This window comes from Dermochelys coriacea, chromosome 7, assembly GCF_009764565.3.
Source record: "Dermochelys coriacea isolate rDerCor1 chromosome 7, rDerCor1.pri.v4, whole genome shotgun sequence".
Taxonomy (NCBI): Eukaryota; Metazoa; Chordata; order Testudines; family Dermochelyidae; genus Dermochelys; species Dermochelys coriacea.
In genome coordinates this window covers 34,656,090-34,673,208 of record NC_050074.1, presented here as the reverse complement: position 1 = coordinate 34,673,208, position 17,119 = coordinate 34,656,090, and the positions used below count along the sequence as shown (strand labels likewise).

The window sequence follows — 17,119 nt, the reverse complement described above, 5'->3', positions numbered from 1 at the left end:
ATGAATGGTGGTGTTAGTTCTGCTCAGCAGACTTCATCACAACACCATGAGCACAACTGATGCACAGTTGGCAGACTCATCAGAAAAGCCAAGGGCTGACTGGGTATGGAGACCCAACTAGCCTTGTACCTCTGCAAATGGTTCCACTCAATTAGGGCTGAGCTACACTGGATGAGCAGACCATACCATCTGAGGAAACTTGCAGTGCTAATATTTCTATTGCTCCTGTTTTGTGATTGAACAGAGGAGTTCTGCCTCCTCGCTAAAGCTCCTGTCCTCTCACTTAACACTGGTGTAAATCAAGAGTAACTTCACAGAGGTCAGTTGAGCTACAACTGGTGTATCTGAGAGGAAATTTGGGCCTGCAAGGTCTCCAATCTTTTGAAGTCTTTCTAGCTCCAAGGTGTATAGCTTGTTGTCAATTCATCTTCGTTTTCAAGAAGCAGGGACAACTTCCACTTTTATGCACATAATTATATGCCTGACTTTTTTGTATCTCAGGCTACCAGCTGCTTCACTAATAATATAAGCCCCTATCTCCCTCTCTCCAAGAAACTAGGATTACTGATTTTGCTACATGGATGCTATTTTTGTTCTTCTGTCCTATTCTTTGTTCTTGCTACAACACAAACCAATGAAACAGGATATTTAAAAAAAAAAAAGACATTTTCCTACCTGTTTTTTAGTCCACGACCTGAAAGCACCATTAAGAATTTTTGCCCCTTGGACTAAATGAGAAGGAGGCTGCTGCCCAGCTTTGTGCAAACCTAAGCAAAGGAAATATTCAATAATATTCAACCATGGTGGCCAATTTTCTATTTAAAGTTCTTTACTAAAAAATGTCTAGCTGTGCACTGAGGTGGAAGGCGAGAGGGTGTTTGGAACCAGTTGGACATATCCACTGAAACCAAATCATGGCTATAATTTCTGCAGTAATAGGGAGTATATTTACTGTGCTATAATCCATTCCTCAACCTGCCTCGACTCTGCTCTGTTCCTGTATGTTATGTCTCCATTTGAGTTTAGGGCTAGAGTGAGTTGATTCCCAGTTAGCTCAAATTAGCTACCAGGTTTGTACATGCTTGTCTGGACACTCCACAAACACTGGTCTTAGGACACAAACGTTTGTGGTTTACCTTAGTGCTCAGACTCTCATTGACTTTGGCGGACTTTAAATCAGGCCCTTACTTTGTATATCTGCTGCTTTCTTTTATTTCTGCTAGAATTAAATGATACTGTCAACTCTGGTCACTCTGAATAAAAAAACTGGTATCTAAAATACTTCATTAAAGAGGGCTGCCACAGATTAGATGCCTATAACATAACACACTGCTTTCATCAGGCAAACAATTTATCTGTTCTTTTGGAGATATAAGGTACCCCAAATAATTCTGCTCATTATAGTTTTGTTCATAGCTAAGTCAAAAGGAGACCCCGTTGAAGCCCACATTCAGATGAAACTTTGGTTTTACTTATTTAAATTATATCCATTTATTTTATTTATTTAAAAAAATCTCTGTGTTTCTCTCTCTCCAGACGATGCTGTGACAAGAAATTAAGATGAAGAGCAAAATAATTACAGTAAATAAAACGTGTGTGTGGTATCTATGTATATAATGTGTCTGTTAACTTTGAAGCAATTCAGTTCAGCAGCTCTTGTGCTCCCAGAAAACTTTACTTTTCAGCATCTGTGAAGGTCACATTGACATTACCAAATGACCGAATTCTACTGCCCTTACAACCAGGTAATTAGCACCTTGTTGCACAAGTAGTTCTACTAAAATCAATGGAGCACTTGAGAAATGAGTCACTACTCAATCTAAGGTCGGCAGAATTTGGCACTAATTTAGACAGATCATAGGGCATGACTGCAAATCTGGTACTCAGACTCTCTGGAAAAGCGATACTACCTTACAATGCCGTTGCCCTGTGATATAACTGGTGGGACCTCAGTTCTGTCTTCAACTCTGCTAAACTGTTTAGGGGCTTTAGCATAGGTAAGAGACAGAGAGAAGCTCCTCTCTGCACTACAAAATGTAATAATCCCTTTAAATGATTTGGGGGAAAATTACTGTATTATAAGATGGTGACCTGACATGGTTGTACTAGTAGGTCAGTACTTTCCAAATTTGTGTATGTTCTTTTTAGCCTACACACCAGCTAAGCACATTTATCTTTACCTTCTGTTGATATCTTAGGTAAAATGCAAAGACTTGATTCTGTTAGATCAAGAACTGGTGATTTTGGCCTCTGTCCATCTTTTGGCTTGTACACCAACGGAAAATAATGGTAACTCTATCCTCACATAACCACAGCTGAGAAAACAGAGTGCATGGAACAGTGTTCTACCTTTGAATGTCTCCAGCAGATGCTTTCCCATATACCAACATGCCGTTTCAAAGTTTGGAAACTGGGTTAGGCTGACAATTTTCAACCGCCTTTCCACTTCGTACGCTCTGTGATACAAAGCAAAAATGCACTTTAAGTGTAACAGACTGCAAGCAGCATTACAAGTGAAAAGAAAAGTATAGCTCATTGACACATTAGAATGCAAATGCCTTATGGATTTATTTCCCAGATTTGTATTTTTTAATCAATAAGGCTGGAATCAATCCTAAAACACAACATTAAAATAACACAAATAAAAAGAAACAGTAAATTAAAGATGGAAAATGGTCTCATTGCACGATTTGTCTGACCTCAGAAAAGACCTTTACTTTACACTTGGTAAGGTCCCCAGCTGGGCAGTTAGAAGGCCATATTCAGAAGGGTGCACAGTGTGTTGTAAGGTACATCTCCCACAGTAATGTAACATATCTCTTTTCTTCTGGTGCCCTCGTGCGTAAATTAAAACGTACTGTATGTCTACACTGCAACCAAGGAGTATGTAAGCAGCATGTGTAGACATACCTAACTAGCTCATAAACTGATAGCAGTGAAGCCATGGCAGCACAGACTTCACAACAGGCTGTGACAAGCCCACTTGGAACCCTAGATAATTACTCGGGCAGCTAGCCCATATTGAAGTCCATGATGTGGCGGCCTCATCGCTATTGGAATGTGAACTAGCGAGATCAGTAACACAGTCGAGGGTAAATATGGCTAAAAAGAGTTTACCCACTTACTTCTTGTTTGGGGAACATGGAGTTTAGTTTAGGTTAATTCACCCACTTCTTTTTTTTACCAATACACCACTGAGCCAGATTGGAGCTACCCTGGATGTGTCTACACATGCTGCAATTCACCAAACAATTAAAGTGCAGACATACCCTTAGATACCCTTGCATTTAATTAGATTGAGGGTACATAATGTCTTGAGGAGTCTAAGCATAAATGAGTTTAAGAAAGCGGAAGTGTCTAACTTTTGCATTGCTTCCAATTTGGCCCATAACATACACGGACATAAATATTAAATATTCAAGCTAATTCTTAGAAGAGAGTATGGCTCAATTCATGGTTTTTTTGACCTGTAAAGGAAACCTTAAGTTCCTTACAACTAAAATTAGCCCTTAACCAAAATTTCAGATCCCAAATCAACAAGTGATTCCAAATACAGAACCTCAATCTGAAATCAAAGTATAGATAAAATTGATAAGGAAAAGCTGAAAACATAGACAAAGTACCTCATCTGCATTTCAACACTTAGGCTATGTAGAAAATGTCCCGCAAATGCTAGGCAGTCTACAGGTGTGAGAGTTGCATAAATCCAACCTGTAAAAAACAGAGAAATAAAAGAGACACTTTGAGTAAAACCTGGAACTGTTATCACTGGTAACTTGTTAACAGCATGCTGCTGCAGTCCATGTAGTATCTTACTTCCTGTGTGGCCATCCAGATCATGGGCCCATTTCAGCCCTTTTAGCGAGCAAGGGTTATTCTATTGTAGTAAATAGAGTTGCATGTGCTTAAATCAGGGCTGAATTAGCACCCGCTGTTTACATTGTACATAAGGGCCTGATCCTGTAACGTGCTGAGCACCTTCATCTCCCATGGAAGTCTTGCTAATTCACTTGCAGCAAGATCAGAGAGAGAGAGAAGATGTTGCACAGATCATTCAGAGAGCTACTGGTTTATTGTTACTCTGAAAATCAGAAGCAACAGAACGGTACCTATTTTCAGACCATCAAGTGTAAAAAACCCCAAGTGTTGACGACTCCTGATAAGGGCTTCAAGCATGGTGCTATGAACAGGTGTTTTTCAAATATTTCATTTTCATACCAAAAAGCTACTGCCACTTGAACCCCCTCACATAGTGGATCCCGTATACTGCTCAGTGTTTACTCCACCAGACAGTATCACATATGGTCATCAGGAAAATGCCTACTTTCTACTTTTTATGGTCAAAGCAAAAATTCAAGTGCGTAATTAATTCTGACTACACACAGAGAAAGAAATGGATGCTCTGGATGCTGCCTGTAAAGCATGAGTACCAGGATTATTATTATTAATAATTGTTTGTGTTACTGCAGCACCGAGACATGCCAACTCAAATAGGAGCCCCATTGTTCTAGGCACTGTATAAAGAGAGAGAGAGAGAGAGAGAGAGAGAGAATCCCTGCCCCAAAGAGCTGACCGTCTAAAGGGGTGGAGGGGAAACTAACGCATAGAGAGGGGAAGAGGCACAAGCAGGTCTGAGGTAGAACCATGAATAGATTCCAGATCTCCTGAAACCCAGTGCAGTGTCCCATCCACTGGACCGTGCTACCTCTCATCAGGCTGCATCTCTATAAAGATGCCGGTGCTGAGAATATAGGGGTTGAAAAAGCAAAATCTACCATCCCCAATCTGCAGCTAAGGTTTGAATGTATAGTGCAGCATTCACGCAACTGCTTCTCCAGCCTACGGGCTGGAGTGGAACAATGGCCAGAGACACAGACCCTTAGCTCCCCAGTATCATAGGAAAACAAGGACTCTGAAAAGGACTTAGGAGTCTAAGGGTGTGTCTACACTGCAATAAGAGACCGATGGCAATGGTGGCTGACTCAGGCTCGCAGGGCTTAAAATTGCAATGTAGACATTCATGCTCAGACTGGCACCTGGCCTCTGAGATCCCACGAGGGGACTAGGTCTCAGAACCAGGGCTCCAGCCATAGGCCAGGGCTGGAGCACCCATAGGGAGAAAATGGTGGGTGCTGAGCACCCACCAGCAGTCCCCCTGTCAGAAATTCCCACAATGCCTCCTGCCTGCCGGCGTCCCACCAATCAGCGCCTCCCCCTCCCTGCTCGCCACAATCAGCTGTTTCGCCACTTGCAGCGTGCAGGAGGCTCTGGGGGGTGGGAAGAGAAGCGAAGATGCGGCGTGCTCGGGGGAGGGGGAAGAACTGGGTGGGGGTGGGAAGAGGCAGGGTGGGACCTTGGGGGAGGGGTGGAATGGGGTGGGGCCTGAGGCAGAGCCGGGGGTCAACACATTGTAAAGTTGGCGCCTGTGGCTGCAGCCCAAGCCTGAAAGTCTACACTGCAATTTTTAGCCCCGCAACGCCGAGACAGCTGACTCAGACGCTGAGACTCGGTGCCACAGGGTTTTTAGTGCAATGTAGACATATCCCAGTGGCCAAGCAACTCAGCATGAGCTCCCAAGTACAATGCTGTGCCAACAAGGGCTTATGGGAATCCTGGATGTATCAATGGGGGTAGTGAGGAGTAGAGAGGCGATTTTACCTCTGTAGACGGCATTGGTGAGACCAATATTGGAATACTGAGTACAGTTCAGTGTCCACATTACAAAGGATGTTGAACAATTGGAGATGGTGCAGAAAAGAGCCCCTAAAATCATTTGAGGGCTGGAGAAAGGGCCTTGCAGCGAAGGACTTCCAGCATGCAATCTGTTTCGCTTCTCAAAAAGAAGATGGACAGGTGACTTGATGACAGTATATAACTAAGTACTTGCATAGGGTGAAAATACAAGGTACTAAAGGGTTCTTTACTCTCGTGGAGAACGGCGGAACAAAAACCAGTGGCTGGACACGGAAGCCAGACCAATTCAAATTAGAAATAAGGCACCAATTTTTAATAGTGCGGGTGATCATCCACTGGAACATTCTACAAAGGGAAGGGAGGGATTTTGCATTTTTTCATATCTTCATGTCAAGACTTGACGCCTTTCTGGAAGACATACTTTAGCCGAACATGTGACTGGGCTCAATACAGAGGTGACTGGGGGAAATATAACGGCCTGTGCTATACAGGAGGTCAGCCTGAATGATCTGATGTTCCCTTTTGGCCTTCATAAACTCTCTGAATCTATTACTATTCTCTTGAATCAGTTCTCGTGTCTTAATTCATGACAGAATGCCATGCAACTCATTTTAGGATGTCTAAAATGTGTAATATATTAAAAAAATTTCTTCAAAGCTGCTAGGTGGTTTTATAGAAGATCTTATTAATGAAATGAAGGCCTCTAAATATCTATCTCTTTTCAATCTGAATATTTCTGTTTCACAGAACGGTCCAAATTAGTGATGGAAGAAACTTAACAGATCGCTTAGTCCATCCCTGTAACAGTGCAGGATTGTCCCCTGAGGTATATTTTCTAATGCTTTGTCCAGTCCTGTTTTAAATGTCTTCCATCACTGCCTTTGGGAGGCTTTTCAACAGATGAATAGATTTCACCCTTATAAAATGTTCATGATGTTCAGACAAAACACTCCTTTGCTTAACTCAACCCAATTACTCCTAGATCATCCTAAATAATTCTTCTCTCTCTCTCTCCCGGGAGTTTACTCCTTTTAAATATTGGTATAGTACAATATTATTTGGCCAGAGTCTGCTTTCCTTTGCACCTCCACAGCACTAGGGAAGTCAACACTATAGAAGTGGTCAACATTTTTCAAATTTCTCAGGGGGGGACTGCATGCACCATGGAGGTTCTGCTTCTCTACCTGCACTCCTGATTCAGGAAAGCATGCATAATTGCTTCCTTGAATGGGTGTGCTTTCCCAGGTGGTCCAGTGGTTCAAGTGCTAGCCATGGATTTGGGAGACCCAGGTTCAATTTCCAGCCCTGCCACAAACTCCGTGTGTGACCTTGGGAGAGTCATGCAGCCGCTATGTCTCAGTTTCTTATTGGGAAAATACTTCCCTACCTCACAGGGGTGTTGTGAGGATAAATACTCTATAGATCATGAGGCGCTCAGACCCTATGGTAAAGGGGGCCACACAAATACCTAAAGTAGACAGATTTCCTGCACTGAGGCCTCTGTTAATTCTTCCTCCCACCCCATCCTTTTGGCATGGAAAGCAGAGAGGAACATGGAGCTCAGTTAGAGCAGAATATCATTGAAACGACAGACAAGTAATAAGGATCTCTGGTTTAAATTACAATAATATCTGCTATTCAGCATGCATCATGTAAATGACAATAAAGCAAGGCACACAGAATCTGTGCTTCATCTGATGAGGCCAATTGAGTAAGTATATGAAATACCATTTTTCCCCAGAGAAGAGAATAATTTATAATTAGGCAAAGCTTGCACGCACAAAGCAGCACTTGTTTTTAATATTCCAGGGAATACTCTACACAGATCACCTTTAGCAACCTACTCACCTGATGGGATAAAGAGTGTTTGTCCTTGCTTAACTGTGCATTTATAACATTTATCCACTTGGTCTGCAAAAAACATCTCACTGTGATTTGCTGCTGACTGCCAGCGTTCATACAGGGAAATGTTTGCAGAGGCCGGTTTGATGAGATAAAATATCTTTTCTCCCTGAATTGAAAAAAAAAACGCAGTTAGCAACAAACATCCAAACCAAATGAAACTGCAACAGAATGGCTGTTGGACCGCATATTTTAACACTATTTAAATAAGGTTTGCTAGACTATTTTGAATAGAATCCTGCTATAGTAACATGACAGAAAACGGAATCACATACAATCTAAGAAGTTTTTTTAAAACTCATGTGTTTATATACAAACCTTTACAAAGTTCATTATTAGTAGATAATTGCTCAGACTTTGGGATCATATTAGTGACAGATGGAAAAGACCTACTGTATCAGAGTAACAGCAGAATATAATAATACTAATAATATTTAGCCTTTATAGAGAGATTTAAATTTAGAAAGTACTGCACAAACATTAACTAATTAATCCTTAAATTAGAGTTCTCTGAAAGAGAAGATTTAGACAACTTATACATTATGGGCCATATCCTTGATGTAAACTGGCATAGCACCAACTAATGGTGCTACACTGAGTTACATCAGTTGAGGACCTGGCCCTATATTTTTATTACTGTTACACTTTACCTTAGCCAAAGAGCTCCGAAGTGTTTCATGATGGTCTAAGAATTGAACTGGTTATTAAATGGAAGTAAAATGTAACTCCTTACTTTCAGCACGTGGTACCAAGCCGATGCCCCTCCAGAGTCTATGTGAAAATCTGTGTAGCTGTCCTTCACACATATCAGGCAGTACTTGGTCACTTTTGGTTTTGCCAGCAGAGCATCATCAGGCCAATAATTCTCCACCCAAGACAGCTTTTTAACGATGTCTGGTGGTTCTACAAAACTGGACATTCTTAACAGAGGGGATAAAAAACCTTTTAAATAATGATCAAAATAACCATCATGTACAGAAAGGAAAGGGTTGGATTCTGATCTTTTACATCAATCTGAATCTGGAGTAACTCCATACCTGTCAATGGAGTTATTCTGAATTTAGAGCAAAGTAATTAAGATCAGAACCTGATCTGGAATATTTCAGGCATAAGGAAACTATACTATTACAATAAGCTGAAAAATGTTCATAAGCAGAAGTTGGTAGGATTTAAATCTCTTCATGAAACATGCTGATCCTTTACTGGTCTGTGGACTTATGCTGCTGGCATTATTAATGTTGTTTAATTAGCTCATGGTTTACAGTGTCAATATTCAGAGTAGCAGCCGTGTTAGTCTATATTCGCAAAAAGAAAAGAAGTACTTGTGGCACCTTAGAGACTAACAAATTTGTTAGTCTCTAAGGTGCCACAAGTACTCCTTTTCTTAGTGTCAATATTGTGATGTTTAGGTTTAGTATGGTGGCATACAGTAGGTGTGTTACTTTTTGATGTCATGGATAGGAGAACAAGGTGGACTGAGAAATTACTCCTTTTCTTGCAAAGTGAGCTGGCCATTCTTAATACAATTAATGAGGGCTTGAGCCAGTTCTGGTCTCAGTAATTTCTCAAAAACTTCAAATGAGGAGAAAGTATTATTCAGGGAGATCATTCAAGCATATTCAATCACAGATTGACATAAAGAACTGAAAAAGTGACTATGTAGTGCTCGAACTAAATTAACCTTTTACTTAAACCAGGTCAATACTTAGAACAAATATTTGTTTCTCCAACACAGGGCACTTTAAAATGTCACTTAAATGAGAGCATCTGAACATCAATCTAAAATTATATGCTCCCGTTTGACAGGCATATATCATTTATGCTCACCCGTCAGAGCCTGATAACATTGTTCCAGTTAAAATGGCAGGGAAAGATGGAGTGTGAGATTCAATTAAAATGTCACTGTCTTTGTTAAGAAATAAAATATTTGGTCGTTGATGTCTAAATCAGCAGCATATGAGTGATGGCTCCAGCAATCCTGAGAATAAAAGACCTCCCATCACTGTTGTCAACTAAAAGTGGAAAGCTGTAAAATCCCTATTGAAAATACTTATAATCATTGAACTCTGAAATTACTTTAGATTCTTTATGTGGAAACAAGCTTAAATCACTAAGGGTATGTCTCCACTATGAAATTAGGTCGAATTTATAGAAATTGATTTTTTAGAAAGCAATTTCATACAGTCGATTGTGTGTGTCCCCACACTAATGCACTAAGCGCATTAAGTCGGCGGAGCGTGTCCACAGTACCAAGGCTAGTGTCGACTTTCGGAGCATTGCACCGTGGGTAGCTATCCCACAGTTCCCACAGTCTCCGCCGCCCACTGGAATTCTGGGTTAAGCTCCCAATGCCTAATGGGGCAAAAACAATGTCGCGGGTGGTTTTGGGTACATGTCGTCAGTCGCCCCTCCCTCCTTGAAAGCAACAGCAGACAATCGTTTTGCACCTTTTTTCCGTGCGGGTGCCATACTGCTTTCAGCAGACGGTGCAGTAGGACTGCTAACCATCATCGTCATCCACCGCTTCCACTGCCACTTTGCTCTCCTGATGCTATGAATCCACCTTGTAGGTCCTCTCTATGACCATCGTCATCCACCGCTTCCACTGGCACTCTGCTCTCCTGGTGGTCTCGCAGGGCCGCTTCTGCTGCAACTCTGCTCGGCTGCTCTTGTCTCGCCATACCATGGCAAGCGTGCAGCCAGCTTAGCTGTTGTGTCCTGGCAGCAGATGGTGCAGTAGGTCTGCAAAACTGGTCATCCAACCACCGCTTCACCTGCAACTCTGCTCTCCTGCATATGCCATACCACGGCAAGCCTGGAGCCTGCTCAGATCACTGCAGCAGTTATGAGCATTGTAAACACCTCGCGCATTATCATGTAGTATATGCAGAACCAGAACCTGCAAAAGCAGGCGAGGAGGCTACGGAAGCGCGGTGATGAGAGCGATGAGGACATGGACACAGACTTCTCTCAAAGCACGGGCCCTGGCAATTTGGCCATCCTGGTGGCAATGGGGCAGGCTCGTTCCATGGAATGCCGATTCTGGGCCTGGGAAACAAGCATAGACTGGTGGGACCACGTAGTGTTGCAGGTCTGGGATGATTCCCAGTGGCTGCGAAACTTTCGCAAGCATAAGGGAACTTTCACAGAACTTTGTGACTTGCTTTCCCCTGTCCTGAAGCACAAGAATACCAAGAGGAGAGCAGCCCTCACAGTTCACAAGCGAGTGGTGATAGCCCTCTGGAAGCTTGCAATGCCAGACAGCTACCGGTCAGTCAGGAATCAATTTGGAGTGGGCAAATCTACTGTGGGGGCTGCTGTGATCCAAGTAGCCAACGCGATCACTGACCTGCTGCTATGAAGGGTAGTGACGCTGGGAAATGTGTAGGTCATAGTGGATGGCTTTGCTGCAATGGGATTCCCTAACTGTGGTGGGGCGATAGACGGAACACAGATCCCTATCTTGGGACCAAGGCAGCCAGTAAATAAACCGCAAGGGGTACTTTTCAATGGTGTTGCAACCACTGATGGATCACAAGGGACGTTTCACCAACATCAACGTGGGATGGCCGGAAAAGGTACATGACGCTCGTATCTTTAGGAACTCTGGTCTGTATGAACAGCTGCAGCAAGGGACTTAGTTTCCAGACCAGAAAATAACCGTTGGGGATGCTGAAATGCCTATAGTTATCCTTGGGGACCCAGCCTATCCCTTAATGCCATGGCTCATGAAGCCATATACAGGCACCCTGGACAGTAGTCAGGAACTGTTCAACTATAGGCTGAGCAAGTGCAGAATGGTGGCAGAATGTGCACTTGGACGTTTAAAAGCACGCTGGCTTAGTTTACTGACTTGGTTAGACCTCAGCGAAACCAATATTCCCACTGTTATTGCTGCTTGCTGTGTGCTCCGCAATATCTGTGAGAATAAGGGGGAGATGTTTATGGCGGGGTGGGAGGTTGAGGCAAATCGCGTGGCCGCTGATTATGCGCAGCCACACACCAGGGTGGTGAGAAGAACATAACAGGGCGCGCTGTGCATCAGAGAAGCTTTGAAAACCAGTTTCATGGCTGACTAGGCTATGGTGTGACAGTTCTGTTTGTTTCTCCTCCATGAAAACCTGCCCCCTTGGTTCACTCTGCTTCCCTGTAAGCCAACCGCCTACCCCTCCCACCTTCAATCACCGCTTGCAGAGGCAATAAAGTCATTGTTGTTTCAGATTCATGCATTCTTTATTAATTCGTCATACAAATAGGGGGATAACTGCCAAGGTAGCCCGGGAGGGGTGGAGGAGGAGGGAAGCACCAGGTGGGGCTGGGGAGGAGGTAAGGACAAGGCCACATTGCACTTCAAAACTTATTGAATGCCAGACTTCTGATGCTTGGGCAGTCCTCTGGGGTGGAGTGGTTGGGTACCCGGAGGGCCCCCCCACGTTCTTGGGCGTCTGGGTGAGGAGGCTATGGATCTTGGGGAGGAGGGCAGTTGGTTACACAGGGGCTGCAGTGGCAGTCTGTGCCTTTCCGGCACCTCAACCATAGGCCAGAGCATATCATTTTGATCCTCCAATAGCCTCAGCATTGCATCCTGCCTCTTCTCATCATGCTGCCACCACCTTTCCTCTTGATCCCACCACCTCTCCTGTTGCTCCCGCCACCTGTCCTTGAGTTCATTTTGTGCCTTCCTGCACTCTGCCATTGTCTGCCTCCACACATTCTGCTGGGCTGTTTCAGTTTGAGTGGACTGCATGAGCTCAGAGAACATTTCATGGTGAGTGCAGTTTTTTTGCCTTCTTATCTGTACTAGCCGCTGGAACGGAGATGCTAGTCACAGCGTTGAAACATCTGCAGCTGTGGGAGGAAAAAAAGGGAGAGGAAAATTGAAAAAGACACACTGGACATTTAAAAGGAGGGGCTGATGTTTTCAGGTTAACGTGCAGCACAAACCCAATTAACCCCCCCACACACACACCCAATTCTCTGGGATGATTGCTTCACCCCTCCCCTCACCGCATGGCTAACAGCGGGGATGATTTCTTTTCAGCCACAGGCAAACAGTCCAGCAGGAACAGCCACCCCAGAATGTCCCCTTAATAAAATTCCCCTATTTCAACCAGGTGACCATGAATGATATCACTCTCCTGAGGATAACACAGAGAGATAAAGAACGGATGTTGCTTGAATGCCAGCAAACACTGGGACCACATGCTGCCATGCTTTCTTATGCAATGATTCCAGACTACGTACTACTGGCCTGCCGTGATAAAGTGTCCTATCATGGAGATCGCAATAAGGCTGCCCTCTTCAGAAACCTTTTGCAAAGGCTTTGGGAGTACCTCCAGGACAGCTTCATTGAGATGTCCCTGGAGGATTTCCGCTCCATTCCCAGACACATTAACAGACTTTTCCAGTAGCTGTACTGGCCGCGAATGCATCCCAAGTCTTCAGGGCAAATTAATCATTAAACACACTTGCTTTTAAACCGTGTATTATATTTACAAAGGTACACTCACCAGAGGTGCTTCTCCGCCTTCAAGGTCCGGGAGCCTGAGTTGGGAGGGTACTGTCTCCAGGGTGATAAACAGTTCCTGGCTGTTGGGGAGAACGGTTTCTCCACTTGCCTGGTGTGTGCGACCTTCAACCTCCCCCTCCTCATCATCTCACTCGTCCCCAAAATCCTCATCCCTGTTGCATGAGACTCCCTTGCAGGAGTCCATGTATAGGTGTGGGGTAGTTGTAGGGGCACCCTTTAGAATGCATGCAGCTCATCATAGAAGCAGCATGTTTGGGGCTCTGACCCCGAGTGGGTGTTTGCCTCTTGGGTTTTTTGGTAGGTTTGCCTGAGTTCCTTAAGTTTCACATGGCACTGCTGCAGGTCCCTGTGATAGTCTCTGACCTTCATGCCCTTGGAGCTTTTTTCAAATATTTTGCATTTTGTCTTTTGGAACGGAGTTCTGATTCGTCTCCCCATATAGCAATCAGTTCCAGTACCTCCCGTTGGGTCCATGCTGGAGCTCTTTTGTGATTCTGGGACTCCATGGTCACCTCTGCTGATGAGATCTGCACGGTCACCTGTGCTGATCAGCTTGCCACGCTGGACAAACAGGAAATGAAATTCAAAAGTTCCTGGGGCTTTTCCTGTCTACCTGGCCAGTGCATCCAAGCTGAGAGTGCTGTCCAGAATGGTCACACAGGAGCACTGTGGGATAGCTCCTGAAGGACAATACCATCGAATTGCATCCACACTAACCTAAATTCGACCTGGCGATGTCAATTTCAGCGCTAATCCCCTCATCGGGAAGGAGTACAGAAATCGATTTTAAGAACCCAAAAAGTCAATAAAATGGCTTCATTGTGTGGACGGGTGCAGGGTTAAATCAATCTAATGCTGCTAAATTCGACCTAAACTCCTAGTGTAAACCAGGGCTAAAACAATAAATAAAAGAGCACAGGCGAGAAATCTCTGGATATTAAAAGAAATGAACTTGCAATTATCTTTCCACCTTTTTGTAGTCTGTGTTAATTATTGTTGTTTTTTTTTCTTTTCAGCAAGATAGAATGTCTTCTAAAATCATAACTGTTTATTTTTCTGCTGGAGCTCATCATTTTCTCTGTAGTGATGTGGTCTTTATAAAGGGTCCTTTTCCCTGGTGACATTTTCTTTATACATGTCTAGATTACCCAGAAGGAGTACAAGGCAAATCTAAAGGATTCATGTGGCTGCATAAGGTTCAGGATTACATAAATTCAACTCCCCCACTGAAGCTACTCCTGGGTATAATCTCACTCAAAGTCCTGAATATGGTTGTATAAACCAAAAAAACAGTAATTTGTACTTTCAGATATAGAGGGGACTGTTAAGAGCCTAAAACACAACATGAAATACAGTGCAGAATAGGAGATTCCCCACCTCTGAGGTTTATAAAACTGAAATTCATTCAATCACTAAATTTTGCAGCTAGCTTCAAATCAGTGCTATAGCAGGGACACATATTCAGGGATGAAGTGAGCTGTAGCTCACGAAAGCTTATGCTCAAATAAATTTGTTAGTCTCTAAGATGCCACAAGTACTCCTTTTCTTTTTGCGAATACAGACTAACACGGCTGCTACTCGGAAACCTAAACACCTGTGTCACTGTCACATAAGGTCAACTTCAGGACAGACCTGGAGTCAAAGAGATAACAGATTACCTGCAAACACTGAAGCAGAGGCATTCACACCCTCCACAAAATCCCCAGACTATATTCATTTTAACCCTGCTCTAATTAAACCCTGAACTAAATTAAACCAGAATAACTCCACTGTGTATTATTTAATCCATGTGGAGTTGCACTGAATTTGTACCAGTGTACTGAAATCAGAATCTGGTCCAGTGTCTACAGGTACCTAGGATGGCTTTACCAAATATCTATCAAGGGCTTGCCTACCCGCCATTTTAGTACTCTGCTCTTGGGGACACATACAAAAATATAATCAAGGAAAACAGACTGAGGGTAACATTTTCAGAAGTTCCAATGTGACTAAGGAGTCCAAATTCCAAGGACTCTCAGGTGCTATGGATAATTTTATCTTACAGCAGATTTCCAAAGACCATTTGCCCCTTTTTATTCTGGCTTTGTTATTTAAAAAAAAAAGCCTGAAAGTGCATTTTGCTTCTGCCTGGTTCAGTATTGTGGTGAGCTCAATTCAAGAGGCAAAAAGACTTCAGCTCAACACTTTATCAACAGTACAAGATCTTTATTTGCTCTCTCTTGTTTTGAAGTGAAGAATTGCCTGTGAGGATCCATATGGCTGATAGGTTGGGATGCACTATCACTAATGTTGTTTATTAATTTTGCACTGATAATGTGCTTGGTGCTATACTCCACGCAAAAACAGAGCCTTGTCCAAGAGAGATCTTACATTTGTAACTTTCTCTAATTACAGTTTTTACATCACAGAAGATTCCTAGTGTGTCAGAAATAAGCTTGGAAAACAAGACCTTCCCTCCCCACAACATCCCTTGAGAAGTTCATTTGGAGGACTTGGTTAATCTACACATCTCTCTGCAGTTTCATTATGCCTTTGCCTTATCTCTTTTTTTGTCCTCCTACCAACATTTGACTTGTTTCATATAAGTATCCATGTCTACATGGGAAAAATTTTTGGTATAATTGAAGGTGTGAATTTAAGATATCATTAGACCAATACAATTCCCCAGGTCATTTTCAGTTTAGCTTACGTCGCTTGGGAAAGAGTTTAAAGTGACACTGAAAAAAGCCACTAGTATACCAGAAGAGTGTCCACATGGGGAGTTATAGCAGCATAACTATATCTCATTGGTATAACAGGTCAAACTTTCCCCTGTTGACAAGCCCTAACTGACCACACAAGGGGCAAGGCAGTGGAGAATCAGACCCACTGTGAAATCAGTATGCTGAGGTCACAGCACCTCCAGCAGAGAAACCTGCGGGAGAGGCCAGAAGGGACTCAAAACTCCACTAGGCAAATCTCATGGAGCTTTTAGGACACCATACTCTACAGGGGGAATGGTTCCAGAGTCTGTGGAGTGGGCTGGTCAATTATTCTCTCTTACCTTGTATCTGAAAATTCCAAGTTAGTTACGTTGAGAACTCTTTTCCTGTTGGTACTGTAGTAGTAATCAACAAACTCCTTCAGCTTCATCTTGCAGTCTTTCTGTTTGGTGACATCAGTGACATCAACACTTCTTTCTGGTCCTAAGAAATTAATGCCAAGAGAAAATGGGAGTTTTAGATCACTAGGAATGAAGGACTGGACCATTATGTACAATGAGTGGATGAAGTAAAGTTTCTAGAAGCACCTTAACTTGTGCATTTCCCAACTGTTTCATGTAATCTTAAGGTTATATTAACAATAGCGTTTGTACTTATCTCCACTGAGCTTTTAATTTTAAAAGATTTTATCTGAAAAAGATGAGTGTTAGATTAGTTTTAATCTCTCTACTTATTTCATTGTGTAATTTCCACAGTAGCATAATCAAAATCCTATGGAAATCCACAACGAAATAGCTCTGCAAAACCAACCCTATGCGATTAACTAACATTTATATTTTCCTAACATACTGTATAATACAAGGATAGTAGGGATATTATACAGCACAACTGATTTCCCAATTGTTTCTTATTCCCATTATTTTTTTAATAAATTTTCAAGTTGCCAAACTGAAATAAATATTAGCTATCAACAAAAATCAGCCCCCTAATATTGTTCCCATTTCTAAAGTACAGTAATTTGGAGTAACAGGTGCACCTAAGAGTCTTACCTTTTCTGGTTCATTTTGTTAAAACTACCCAAAAAATCCATCTTTTCCCCAAACACAGAAAACAAGTCACCAGAACCTCCATTTTGCATTTCATCTAAAAGAAATTGGACCTGATTCAGAACTCCAGAGATAACACTAACCCTAGAGTAACGCAACGGAAGCTGGTGGAGTTGCACCAGGGTAAAAATGGTGTAAGTGCGGGAAGAGTCAGGCCTAGGAGCTCTAATAATCCTTAATGAGTG

General features: G+C 42.8%; 1 protein-coding gene across 4 annotated transcripts in view; it reads right to left on the bottom strand.

Annotated features, from left to right (window-relative positions):
* The window catches only part of PHF2 (PHD finger protein 2), a 144,702-nt gene that overhangs the window by 37,398 nt on the left and 90,185 nt on the right, over positions 1-17,119 (bottom strand). For all 4 annotated transcript variants that reach the window (XM_043518181.1, XM_038410363.2, XM_043518180.1 and 1 more), the window contains 6 exons: positions 16,170-16,311; positions 8,330-8,516; positions 7,543-7,705; positions 3,624-3,711; positions 2,350-2,456; positions 676-767 (listed from right to left, as the gene is read on the bottom strand). In XM_043518181.1, the coding sequence (XP_043374116.1) occupies positions 676-767; positions 2,350-2,456; positions 3,624-3,711; positions 7,543-7,705; positions 8,330-8,516; positions 16,170-16,311 (779 nt within the window). The remainder of the gene's footprint in view (positions 1-675; positions 768-2,349; positions 2,457-3,623; positions 3,712-7,542; positions 7,706-8,329; positions 8,517-16,169; positions 16,312-17,119) is intronic.